Raw genomic sequence first — 13570 nt, 5'->3', positions numbered from 1 at the left:
ATTTCCAGTTCTCCCTAGTGTAGATCTCATACTCTTTTTAAAATATAGCATTCTAATTATTTTTCTATTGGTTTTAGAGAAAGGAAGGGGGAAGGACAGAGAGACAGAAACATTAATTGGCTGCCTCCTGAAGGAACCCTACTGGGGATGGAGCCCACAACCTGGGCGTGTGCCCTGACCAGGAATCAAACTGTGACCTCCTGGTACATGAGCCAACGCTCAACCACTGAGTCACACCGGCTGGACTCATACTCTCTTTTCCATCTTTATGCTTTTCCTCTTGCCAGAGTAGTATCTTGCTTAATGGAATGTAGTGGAATGTGTGTGGTGAACAACATTTTTGGAGTGTGAAGTGTACATAGTCTAGTACAGGTGAGGTTGTCTATTCAACCCCTCTGTAAACCACTTTATTCTGAAACAGTTTATCATCTTAAATTTTATTAAGACCAATTATAATAAAAATAGAGTTTCATAATATTACCCTTATTGTCATATAGCTCTCAGTAATCTTTTATTAGTGACTCAAAATATTCTCCTGATATTATGATAGTGTCTTTTCTAAATCCAATATTAAATCTTTGTGAAGATAATGAAATAACCCTGTGAAAGTCTTGTTAAGCCATAATTGTATCTGAACTTGATTTGACCTACATTCAAGTTAATCAAGTATTCTCATGCTGATGATATCAAGGGATATTTTATGAGAGCATATATTATTACCTTCTGTTAAACTTCAAAAGATTATGACTGTGGCCCTGGCCAGATGGCTCAGTTGGTTGAAACATCATCCCATACACCAAAAGGTTGTGGGTTCATTTCCTGGCCAGGGCACACACCTGGGTTTAGGGTTTGATCCCCAATAGGGTACGTACAGGAGGCAGCTGATAGATGCTTCTTTCTTACATCAATGTTTCTCTCTCCCCCTCCTCTCTCTTTAAAATCACTAAAAACATATCCTTGAATGAGGTTTAAAAATAAAAGGATTATGACTGTACTTCTTGTTAAATATCTGTATATCCACAAATTTGTATAAAATCTTTCAAAACTACATTTTAAGATACACCACTATTTATTTCAAGAAGTCCTTATTATCCCAGGACAGTAGATAATGATGTAAAATGGGAACCAAAATGTCATAGTAAATAAAAGATTAGATTATGAAAAAGAAGCTAACATCACAAAAATGTTTACTTTATCTTATAGTTAACACAATTTAGGTTATAATAGCAACGGTGTGCTATTTCTTAGAAGAAAGGATCAAGTGTTGTTCTTTTTACAGTAAAATTGAATGGTAGATCAATGAAAGACTTTCTCAGTTTTCTCTTCATTTTTGTATGTTCTCGTCCTTCTGTCGTCATCCTTATCAGTCTATCAGTTTTTTATCCTGATATACCTCTATTATATCATTTTTCAGTTATCTTTGCCTATGATTTCTCCTGAAAGACTTTGACATGCTGGGTGGGGGTCAAAAACTCCTATTAAAAGGGAGGAATGGCCAGGCCATATGGATCAGTGGTTGAGTGTCGACCTATGAACCAGGCGGTCATGGTTTGATTCCCCGTCAGGGTACATGCCCAGGTTGCTGGCTCAATCCCCAGTGTGGGGCGTGCAGGAGGTAGCCACTCAATGATTTTCTTTCATCATCGGTGTTTCTCTCTCTCTCCCTGTCTCCCTTCCTCTCTGAAATCAATAAAACTGTATTTAAAAATAAAAAAATGGGAGGAATATTTGAGTGATGGCATTTTTATCTGAGATCACTTCATTAGTTAATATTTTCTTGTTTTGATGATGTTTGCTTCTTTATACATCATCATAAATGTGGAGTCTCAGATAATGAATTCTTAATAATATCCTGAATGATAGTATTAGAAATTGCCTGTGTCTGTTAATGTACGTTTCCACAGAGAAACATTAAGTTATAAAACACTTATTTAACCAACCAGAATTCTCTGTAGAATTTAGTTCTGCTCAGTATTTGGATTTTCTGAGAAGAGAAAAAATGACCACAGACCAAAAAGATACTAGAGATTATTTAGTTAGCAAGGGGACTGACTCTCAGGGAGCTGTGTTGCAGTCTTCAATTCAGATGGAATTTAGGTTGTGTCTCTGCTCTTATGCCAAATAAAATTGCTCACATTCATACCCTGCTGCTGCTTTTGTTTTCTGTAGATAAGTATTTTTCTCTTGGAATGGACATATTTGTTCTTCTTAATCATGAGAAAATGCTTAATTGATCATCCTTTTTCCCCCCAATTTATTTCATTCTTATTTTTACCCCAACACTAGAAAGCTCTGTCCTGATCTCTGGGTCAAGGAACTCTGGACTCATCCTATATAATAAAAAGCTAATATGCTAACAACAGCCAAACAACCTTCTAGACGTCCTTCTGGAGGACCTTCCAGATGAAGCTGGGGCTGCAAAGGGCTGTGAGGGCCAGCTGAGGGTGTGAGGGCCGGCCAAGGCTGCAAGGGCTGAGGCAGCCGTTGCATGAATTTTGTGCATCGGGCCTCTAGTTTTGTATAATGCTACAAAACAAGAATTCATCATCTCTGCTCCTTAAATTCAAGAACTTGATTTCTTTTTGTTTTAAGTATATTTTTATTGATTTCAGAGAGGAAGAGAGAGATAGAAACATCAATGATGAGAGAGAATAATTGATCAGCTGCCTCCTGCACGCCCCACACTGGGGATCAAGCCCACAATCCTGGTATGTGCCCTGACCAGGAATCAAACCATGACCTCCTGGTTCATAGGCCAATGCTTAACCACTGAGCCAGCCGGCTGGGCAAGAACTTGATTTCTGGATAAGAGAGGCCTTGAAGCTAATGTTCCAATTTCTGGTTAAACAGAGAATTCAGTTAACTAAGAGTGAGCATTCTGCTAGTCATGATTTCACCACTTGCTTTTACTGTCCAAAATAGATCTCTTTCAAACTTCAGGGATTCTTCTAGGATTTGTGAACATTTTGTACCTTTCATGATTTAATAAAGTTTCATTGTGCTTTACCTGGCCTTCATCTGAGAAGATTTAAGGGTTCTCATCTTTTGTGGTATGTATGACAGCACCACTATTCAAGCCCTCTGGGCCATGTTAATTGTCCTCCTATTGATGTTGCTTCTTTAGTTAGGGCAACCAGACTCAAACATGGTATCCTTTTAGTTTTATACAAAGATGGGTTGACTTCCCCCACCCCAGCATACCTGTTTAAAGTTCCATTGGGGGGACGGGGCTCTTTGGTTATACAAGAATGTCAGCGTTATGATTTCAAAAAGTAGGTTACAGCTATTTCTGGATTTCTTTTCCAAGCCCACAGTTCTTTAAAAATAGAATTACAATAGAGATTCAGCTCATCTTTAGATTTTTCTCTTTTCATCACTTATCTTTGCATTTCTTTTGCTCCTGTGATCTTTCTTCTTCTTCTTCTTTTTGTTAAACCTCACCCAAGGATATATTTCCATTGACTTTTAGAGAGAGTGGAAGGGAGGGGGAGAGACAGAGAGAGAAATATTGATGCGAGAGAGACACATTGATTGGTTGCCTCCCACATGCTCCCCAACCAGGACCAGGGATTGGGCCTATAACCGAGGTATGTATCCTTGACCGGAATTGAACTGGGACCCCTTAGTCTGTGGGATGATGCTCTATCTCTGAGCCAAACTGGTTATGGGTGATCTTTTTTCTTAAAAATGTTCTTTTACTGCCTGGCTGGTGTGGTTCAGTGGTTGAGTGTCAACCCATGAACTAGGAGGTGACGGAGGTGACAGTTTGATTCCCAGTCAGGGCAGTGCCTGGGTTGCTTATTTTTTTTAATTAATGTCATTTTTCTACCCTGCCATTTAGTCACTACTGAGAATTTATATAACTTTGTCAGAGTTGCTGTCTGTACTAAGCTCAACACCTTCAGTGGTAACTGATATCGAAGTCCATCAGCATGTACAGCAGCAGAAATTGCTTGGAAGTACAAGCTCCTAGAGCTGGAAGGACCTTCTGAATCATTTAGTAGAACCCCAACCCCGATTTACAGCCCAGGAACTGAAGGCCCAAAGCTTCATAGCTACTGTGTGGTTAGCTGAGACTAAGATGCAGACCCCAGGGTCTTTGTTGAATGTTTTCTTCCACTCATAGCATGCTGCTTTACCACTCAGCTGAGCAGTAGCAGACCTAGACCCGAACCTGGCTGTTCCAACTCATCTTCCAAAGCTCACTCACTGCCTTCCACCATTTTGCCTGTGTTCTACTCAGTGTGACATCTCTTCACTCACCCTGAGAAAGTTCTTTCTCAACTCGGCTTTTTCACTTGCAAACTGGAGGAGCCTGGCCTAAATAAAGAATCCATGGGGTCCTGTCAAGTAGAAGGCATTTTTGTGCTCACTTCAGTGGGCTCTGCTACCACCTTTAAAAAACGGCCTCCCTGAAGAACATGGCTCCTTCCTGAATCTCTGGGGAGAGAAGCATACATAAACAGAATGTGCTTTCTTCTTTTCCATCATCTGATTGTTTGGTGCCCCAATTTTCATCTGAAGTCCAGGGGAGGCCAGGAATCTTTAAAGTACTCAGAGAAACAAAAATGATAGGTTATACCTAGTAATGAAGAGTGTGTATTTTGCTTGCACTTAGGAAATTAATAATTCCACTTCCTGCCTGTTCCCATTTATTACAATCTCAGTGCCAAAATGCTTACCTCAACTTTTAATACCTCTAACTGGCGTAAATTAGAGAAGCCTTCATTTCCTGAAAAAGATAGGCTGCTCAGATGACGTGGTTTGGGCACTACATACTAAGTGATTTTGTGAGCTGCTTTTTGAAGATTCCTTTCTCCCCTCTCTATAACCATTCTTAAGTAGAGTTAGTATAGATTTCAATGATGTATATATAACAAAGAACCAAAAATCAATAATGTTTGGGCTCATAATGAGATTTTAATGAAAAGAAATAATAGATTATTAGATTTAGAAAAGCCCATGGGGTTTTTTAGGATGTGTGTGTCAGGGGACCCCTTTATTTATTTTATGAATGAGAAATTGTGGCTTGCCCGAAGTCACATCTCACAGTGTTAGTTGGTTAAAACATACAAAATCTAGGTCTTGAATTTTAGCTGCCTATGTCTTAAGGGAATAGGAGCAAGCTATATATGAGCAAAGATTTCCTCATGGTACCAGTGGAAGCATTCCTGTAAGAAGTATTCATTGATCCCCTCTTTGTGACAGGCAGAGTCCTAGGTTGTTGGGTATATATGGTTAAACAGAAGAACTAAGCTTGTCCTCCTAGAGCTCTCGGTTTGCAGGGGTGTCCACACAGATGGTAAACCAGTAAGCAAACAAACACATAAATAATGATGGAGTGAAGGTCTGAAAGAAATGTTCTGAGTATGTGATAAGGAATAATGAGGATGGAGGCCTGCTTTGCTTTAGTGCTCTGGGCAAGGCTCCTGAGGAGTGACATCTAAACTAAAACCTGAAGGAACTAGCCCTGGAGTAGAATGAGAGTAGAGGGAACAAGTTCAAAGGCCCTAACATTGAAAAATAAAGTTTGAGGTTGTTTTAGGAACTGAAAGACTAATGGGAGAGGGGTGGGGAAGGAGGGCATGAGATGAGACTAGAAAAGTAAGCAGGAACCAGGTCTTGAGTCATCAATATATTTATCTCTTGTTGAATCAAGATCAGTTGCTTCTTACTAAGACCTGTGTGTCTTAGAGATAGGTGAATTTTAGTTTGATTGCCCCAACCTTGAGAGTAACTCAGATGGGATAGCAGAGAAGAAGGTTAAGCCCTCTCCATAAGACTAAAGGATGTTATTCTTCCGTAGGCTTTAACAGTTCTAGCAGTCACAAAACACCCTTTGCTGGCTCAGCTCCAACTAGAACAGCTGGACCTCTGTGTCTGTCCCCCCAGCCCCTGCCCCTATCCTCTAAGCCACTTTGGGAAGCTCTCCCCTGCCCCATCACATCACACATGTTTCCTCCCTACTCGCCATGTGGCCCTACTGTGTCATGCTCTTTTCCACTAATGTGGGCCCTGTTGAGTACCCCTGATGTGGGCTGGGTTGCTTCACTGCCTAAGCCACTGTTGGCCTTAGTTGCTGCTAGTCCTTGCCTTCCTTCTGATAGGCAGTGTCTCTCTCTGTCCTTTCCTAATTCGAGTTCCAGCCTTCTCCAACAATGTTCTTGCTGAAGTAGGGAAAATCTTTTCATTTGTGTAAACAGTTCTCCTTTCTTTACACTCAATTTGACAGGGAGTTGGGATAGAAAATAATCTGAGGGAGAAAGAGGGTGGGCTGGAGGGAGTCAATGAGGGAAAGAAGGGGGATATGTAATACTTTCAACAATAACGCTTTCTATTAAAAAAAGATTCCTTTGGTAAGATTAACTCTAAAATATTGACTATCTTCAAGGCTTTTCCTCCTGTGTACCTTGCTTAGGAAGTATTTCTTCCTAGAAGGTACCTTAATCTTTCTCACTCCTATCTCCAAATGCCTTTTTCTCCCGCACTCCACCCCCAGACATGCCTAAACCGAAGGATCACACAACTTAGACTCCCAAGCTAGGATTCTGACCCTTACCCAAAATCGTGGGGGACAGATGTGTTTCAGAATTTATAAGGTTTGGATTTTAGAATGAAAATATGGCATGCTACTTTCGTACCCTGTAATCAGGTACTATTTCTAAAGAACGACATAAGAATATTCATAGTAAGTGGGATACATACACAAAGACTATAAGTGGTCTCGTGTCAGTTCAGGTTTTGCCTTTAAAGAGATTTTCCATAAACTTAGAAATTGTTCAGTTTTTAGACTGGTTTTTGGATTCTTGCAATTGCAGATAAGGAATTATGAACCTGTATCCTTGTGCTTACATACATAAACATAGTGGTTAGAATTTCCCTGCTAAATCATAAAAACTCATGTAAAATGAAACATTACCTTCCCTGCTCCCCCTGTTCATGAATCCATTCAGGTTAATGTGACTTCTGTCCTTCCTCCATGTCTGTGGGGGATATCATGGGTTGATGTTGATGATATGGAAGGGGATGTTGGTTCAGCATAAGTTCTCCACCCCAGTACAGCTACGCCATCTGGGATGGACAGATGGACATGTCACAGGAGGACAGTAGGAACCTATAGCAGCTGTTGTTCCGAGAGAAGATCAAGCACATTTAGAGTTCCCTGCAACTTGACTGTGCGCTGCATTGTGGATACCTGGCACTTGACTTCTGCTCACTGAGGTGACTCACATGTAGCCTGAAGAGTAAAATGCTCTTTAAAGCCAAAGCTTCAGGCCAAACTTAAAAGCATCAACCGATACAGATGCTTCATAGAGGGTATTCTGCACAATGATACAGTTTATTTCTTTTTACCATATTAAACTCCTTCTTTGGAATGTAGTGTTAAACTGACAATGGATTCATATGTGGAACTCTGTGTTTTACACATACACTTTACAATTAGAAGTTTAAGAACATTCAAGCAGAAAATTGGGTTTGTGCTGGTTAAGTAAGCCTTTTCTTGAAGTTTCTTACTCTTGATCCTTTGAACAAGAAAAGGTTCTATTTAATGTGTCATCCTTAGACTTCTTATGCAGAAATACTCAAAGTGGAAAGTGAAGTTAGTATGTTTTCAGTGTTCTTAGAATTGTTTGAAGAGTAGTTTGAAAGCTTTAATTTACTCTATTCACCATGTTTACATTCTAGAAAATGAAGAGGTCAAGGAAACGACTTTACGAGAGCTTAAAATGCTTCGTACTCTCAAACAGGAAAACATTGTGGAGCTGAAAGAAGCCTTTCGTCGGAGGGGGAAATTATACTTGGTGTTTGAGTATGTGGAAAAAGTAAGTCACTAATCGATGCTATGGATATTTGCCTGATTCTTTTACTTAGGACTGTTTCTGATACCATTCAAGAAAGTGTCATTATGATTTGTCAATGTTCTCTTAATCCAAGGAAAGTATTACCCATGATCATTAGAGAAGTGCTGAAATATATTGACGGATTTTATACAATTTCACTGTATAGGTATAACCTTAAGTTTAAACAGTGTATTGGCTTGGCTTCTAAAGTCTGAGAATCCGTGTTCAACAAGTAATTTTTAGACTTGGTTTATTTTAATTAAACCTAACTGAGACTGTTGAGGGAGACAAATAAATGGGCGGCAATGGTACAGGATGGGAGAGGTACGTGTAAGATACCTCACAAAGCATAGGATGGGTGTCTGAATCAGACCTAAGGTTGGTGAATGGATGGGCTCATGAAGCAGCCTCTTGTAAATTGCCAGTGCTTTGGCTATATTTGAGGGGAAAAAGATGTGCCAGGAGGCATAAGGTGAGACCACAGATAAAGGAATTGGAAACCGGGGGGGCGGGGGCGGGGGAGAAAATCACACATTGTTCAAGTTGTCTGAGTGTTTGTTTTAGTATACATTTAAAAAATGTTAACTATTAGTGACAGTTTTAATAATGGGACCTAAGGGCAAATGCATGCTATAGTAATCCATTTTATGTGCCTATGATTTTCTTGGACAGCAGTTGGCCTACAGCAGTTGGTTATTGTCAAGAACTTAAATCAGTGCTCTAACAAGAGGAAAATAAACAGGAGCCAGATGGACCTTTAAAGATTTCCTTGATCATTAAATAGGTGGCTCTGCTGACTTCCTATGTTATTATCTGAAGATTAGGACTGGAGAGGTTTGTTTGCTTTAGGTCAGTTCCCAGGTACTTTCTTTGGCACAAATGACCGAGTATCACCACCACCACCATCATTAGGAAATGGAAAGCAGTGTTGCTGAGACAGCTAACCAGTGATGTGGCTTTTAAATTAATTCAGGTTTTACAAACTATTTTTCTAATTAAAAAATATACATAGTCACTTCATTACAAGCAGAAGTTGAAAAGTTACAGGGCTTTTTGTTGTTTTAAACACAGCTTTATGGTTTATTTCCAAAATTTGTTTTAGGTTTTCTTTTTCTGTGTCAATTGAGGTATTTTCCTAGACCTTCCTCACCAAAATAAAACTGAAATTTGATATATTTTTTAAAGTCATACAAAAAGGATTGCTGTAAAAGCAGATGTTGTTTAAATTATTTTACAGTTGTCAAAAATAATCATGCCATTTGCAGTTTTCACTGCCAAATGATAAAATTCTGACATCTGTTTCAGTTTATCCTTTTTATTTCTGTTCTACTCATGGTGATTGTTCACAATTAATAACAGTTTAGTAGGAATAAATGCAGAAATCACCTCTTTGTTTCAGATAATCTGTCATATCTGAGATCTGTCTGTTAGTAAGAGGCAGAACTCTACCAGAACTCTAGTTTCCTGACTCCGGGTCTGGGATTCTTGCTCTGATCCTGTATTTTTTCAGTGGAAGGTAACCATCACACCATTCCATCAGTGGCAGTGCCTAACGATTGACAAATCTCAAGAGGGCAAGGAGAAGGATGCTCTAGGGGCAGGGGATGGTAATAGATGCGGGACCACAGGAGCTAAAACAAAATAGAAGTTTCTCATGCACAGATGCAAAGGTGGGCAATATAGGGCTGGTATGGTAACTCCACAGCCATAGGAATTCGAGGCTGCTTCTGCCTTTCTGCTCACCACCCCTGAGATGTGACCCTTGTCCTCACAGTCAAGATAGAGCTCCAGCTATCACATCCCATTGGCCAGGATTTAGTTGCATGGCCCCACTAGCTGTAAGGCAGCGGAGAAATATACTCTTCATTCTGGCCACCTATGCATCCACTTACAAATTGTATTACTGTGGAATGAGAGAAGAATGAATTCCTCTCTGCCACTGAGGGATTTAGAGTTGAATATGAAATGAGACAATTTATTTGCTCTATTACAAAGCCCTCTTATTCCTCCTGTGCATTTGGGACCTGTGCATTTGTTAATTGAAAAGGGCAATTCAAGTGAAGAAGCATTTTAAAAATGGTGTATACCTACTTGAAACATTTTCTTTTAACTTAAAACAAATAAATACAGATTTACCGTCCTTCAAAGGTAGGGTCAAGGCCTTTTGAGTACTGATCTTCTGATTGGTGTTCTGATGGTTTCTTGCATACATCATATCTGTAATGCATCAACTATGATATTATTCGGTGCCAGCTTCTTTAAAGTGAGGCAAGAGCTTAAAAACATTGCAAAGCAACCTCAGTGCAGAATTCTGATCACCGCCACCACCCCTGTCCTTGCCAATGTTTTATGGTTGTTGTACTGATATTTGATTAGAGGGCAATATGTTTAATGGTTTTCCTTTATTAAGTCTTTCCAAAGTATGAAATTTCATTTTCTTACAAACAGCAACTCCCTTTTTAAAAAACATTATTTTATTGGTTTATATGATATTTAGTTATATTAAAATAACAAGTGCATCTGTTAGAAATAGGTGTGGCTGTATTGTAAATCAAAACTGACTGTTTATATGTATACAACTTGACTGGTCATTTGTGCCATAGAAAGCACCTGGGAACTGACCTAAAGCAAACATAAATTTCTCCAGTCTTAATCTTCTTTAGGTACTAACATAGATGAGAACGAAGTTGTGATGTTGTATGAGAGCAGCACTTTCCTAACTTTTTGGTCTCAGGACTCCTTTACACTTCTAAACATTATTGGGAACCCTAAGAGCTTTTTATTTATGTGCGTTTTATCTGTTATTATTTTTTTAGAAGCCAAAACAGATCAATATAACAATATTAATCTATTTAAATAACAGTAATAAACACATTATGCATGTTAACATAAATACGTTTGTGTGTCCGTCATTCTTTCAAGTGCAAAATGGTGTTCCACAAGAAAAGTGGCTTGTTCAGTTTGCAACTCAATTGCCCGTTTTTTCCTTAAAATGACCATCGACTGTGATGTGCAGCAGCAAGAAGTGTTTTGTGTGTATTCCTCATTTTATCGTGTAGGTTCCTAAAAAGACATGTATTTGAGAATTGAAATTTAATAAGACATGTACTCTTCATCAAATACATCCTTAACTAAAACTGGTTTGTTTTTTAACTGCAAGGGTGTGGCATTGAAGGATCAAAAGCCTTGATTCATCTTAAGTGCTACCAATTTATCCATCATTGTTTTGTGCCATAAGTGTAAATGCCAGCACAGTGAAAAAGGTTGAGTGTTATTATGACTATAGTTTTAACTTCATTAGTCCTCCTCATGGTCTGAGAACCGCCTCCAGAGAGCCACAGTTCACACTTTGAGAACTGTTGTCCTAGATCAGTGGTCGGCAAACTCATTAGTCAACAGAGCCAAATATCAACAGTACAACGATTGAAATTTCTTTTGAGAGCCAAATTTTTTAAACTTAAACTATATAGGTAGATACATTGTTATTAACTTAATTAGGGTACTCCTAAGGCTTAAGAAGAGCCACACTCAAGGGGGCAAAGAGCCGCATGTGGCTCGCGAGCCACAGTTTGCCGACCACGGTCCTAGATGGTCATCTACACACAGTAAATGTTAGTGGTGCTATGGGCCTTAGTCTTTACTTTTCAGAGGGAATGGAGAATGTTTGGTTAATCTGGAAATTCAGTGAGACTGGTTAACTGGAGTTTGTACTTCATGAAAAACTTCCATGAATTTTAGAATGGTCATTCCAAACTGAAATTTTCAATATTGATTTGTTTGGAGTCTGAATTTTTATTTCAGTAGTATTTTCCAGCCTGTTTTAGTTTTTACACTGATTTTATTGATCGCTACTAATCTTAGGGATTATTTCTTTTAAGAATATTTTCCAGGTCTCCCAGGAATATTTTCAAGGCTTGATTTTATTGCAAAATTATATTAAAGATGCACAATGCACTGTTAAAATGATTCCCTTCACGTCTTATCTCTACTTTGTATTGTTGTTTTTCCATTGAAAACTGCTAACATTATACCTGAAAGTTTTTAGGGAGAATGAAAAGCACACAGGATTATTATTTGGGACAGTACTGGGGAGTAGGAAATTCTCTTTAAAAAGAACCTTTATTTAATACAATATCCTACTTCAACATGAAAAAGGTTATAGATGAAAAGCAAAACAATTTAAAAAATGCAGGCTGTGTATTGGATGAGTTATCATCCAAGATGTTTTTTTTAAATTATTAACATATAATTTATGGGCCTACCTAATTTTGGAGATTAATGGCTCCCTATTTAATTTTTAGAATATGCTCGAGTTGCTGGAAGAAATGCCAAATGGAGTTCCACCTGAAAAAGTAAAAAGTTATATCTATCAGCTAATCAAAGCTATTCACTGGTGCCATAAGAACGATATTGTTCATAGGGGTAAGTATGGAATTTTTGAAATACAAATGTTCAAACATCAAAGTTAACAGTAAGATACTTCATATATTACTATCAAATTTCCATAGACACTGAAATTCCATTGAAATTAAATACATTTTGTAAGTACAGGATATGAGACCTTGTTTGCCTTCCAAGTCTCGTTTTGTATCACAAAAAAGAATGGACGGCAAATTTACTTGGATATTATGGTGAGATTTCTGTGTTTGTATAACCATATTCACTCTTAACTCTAGAATCACCTAGTGTTATAAAGAACTCAACAGGCCCTAGCCGGTTTGGCTCAGTGCATAGAGCATTGGCCTGTGGACCAAAGGGTCCTGGGTTTGATTCTGTTCCAGGTCACGTACCTTGGTTGCGAGCTCCTCCCTAGCCAAGGCCCTGGTAAAGGCATGTGCAGGAGGCAACCAATCGATGTGTTTCTCTCACATCTGTATTTCTCTCTGTCTTTCCCTCTCTATTCCACTCTCTCTAAAAATCAATGGAATAATGTCCTCGGGTGAGGACTAAAAACAAAAAACTCAACAGGTTCAAACTTTAGCGCTTACTGGGTGGGGGGCAGGGGGATCCTCTCCATTGCCTTTGGTTCTTCAGTTAGACCAGGTAATGTGAAACAAACCTCAAATCAGACTTTAGAGATAGTCACTAAGTCACTGACACCCCCCACCCTCCCAATTGCATTAGCAGTCATTGCTTATTCCCTTAGAGACCAAGATCTCCAATCTGTACCTTTACCTCCTAAGTTTCCTTACCTGTTACTAAAAACTGCCCATTGTTGCAGGTCACATGCATGACCAACTTGACATAAAGGCCATGATTATACTTTCATAAACTGTTTTGTTTTATCCTTTATGACCATGAATTCCACTGTCTTTAACTCTATACCATTTATCTAATCTAATAAAAGACAAACATGCAAATTGACCATACCTTCACTACACCTTAAGCATGCCCACCAGCCAATCAGAGCGACTATATGCAAATTAACCCAACCAAGATGGCGGCCAGCAGCCACAGAGCTGGAGCGAGCAGGAGGCTTGGTTGCTGCAGTGATGGAGGAAGCCAAGCTTCTCGCCTGCCCTGGCCAGCTCTGAGCTCCACTCAAGGCAACAAAGTTTCAATTATAGAAGATAAATAAACCCCAGATACCTGCTTTCAGCCAGCCTCCACTGGGGGTTTGGGTGGCTGGGAGCCGTGGCCAGACTGCAAACAGCCATCAGCCCCTCACTCAGGGGCCACACCCTCATGGGGTGAGGTTCCCCGCTGAGGGGCTTGGCCAGCCTGCACAA

The 13570-nt window shown here is 39.2% G+C and overlaps 1 protein-coding gene across 3 annotated transcripts in view; it reads left to right on the top strand.

The window, feature by feature from the left end:
• CDKL5 (cyclin dependent kinase like 5) overlaps positions 1-13570 on the top strand; it is a 118373-nt gene that overhangs the window by 38470 nt on the left and 66333 nt on the right. For all 3 annotated transcript variants that reach the window (XM_015564880.1, XM_006765130.2, XM_006765129.2), the window contains exons 4-5: positions 7687-7823; positions 12143-12263. In XM_015564880.1, the coding sequence (XP_015420366.1) occupies positions 7687-7823; positions 12143-12263 (258 nt within the window). The remainder of the gene's footprint in view (positions 1-7686; positions 7824-12142; positions 12264-13570) is intronic.

The sequence above is a fragment of the Myotis davidii genome, unplaced genomic scaffold (genome assembly GCF_000327345.1).
Source record: "Myotis davidii unplaced genomic scaffold, ASM32734v1 scaffold161, whole genome shotgun sequence".
Taxonomy (NCBI): domain Eukaryota; kingdom Metazoa; phylum Chordata; class Mammalia; order Chiroptera; family Vespertilionidae; genus Myotis; species Myotis davidii.
Note: the sequence above shows the minus strand (reverse complement) of the source record. Positions and strands in the feature narration are given on the sequence as shown.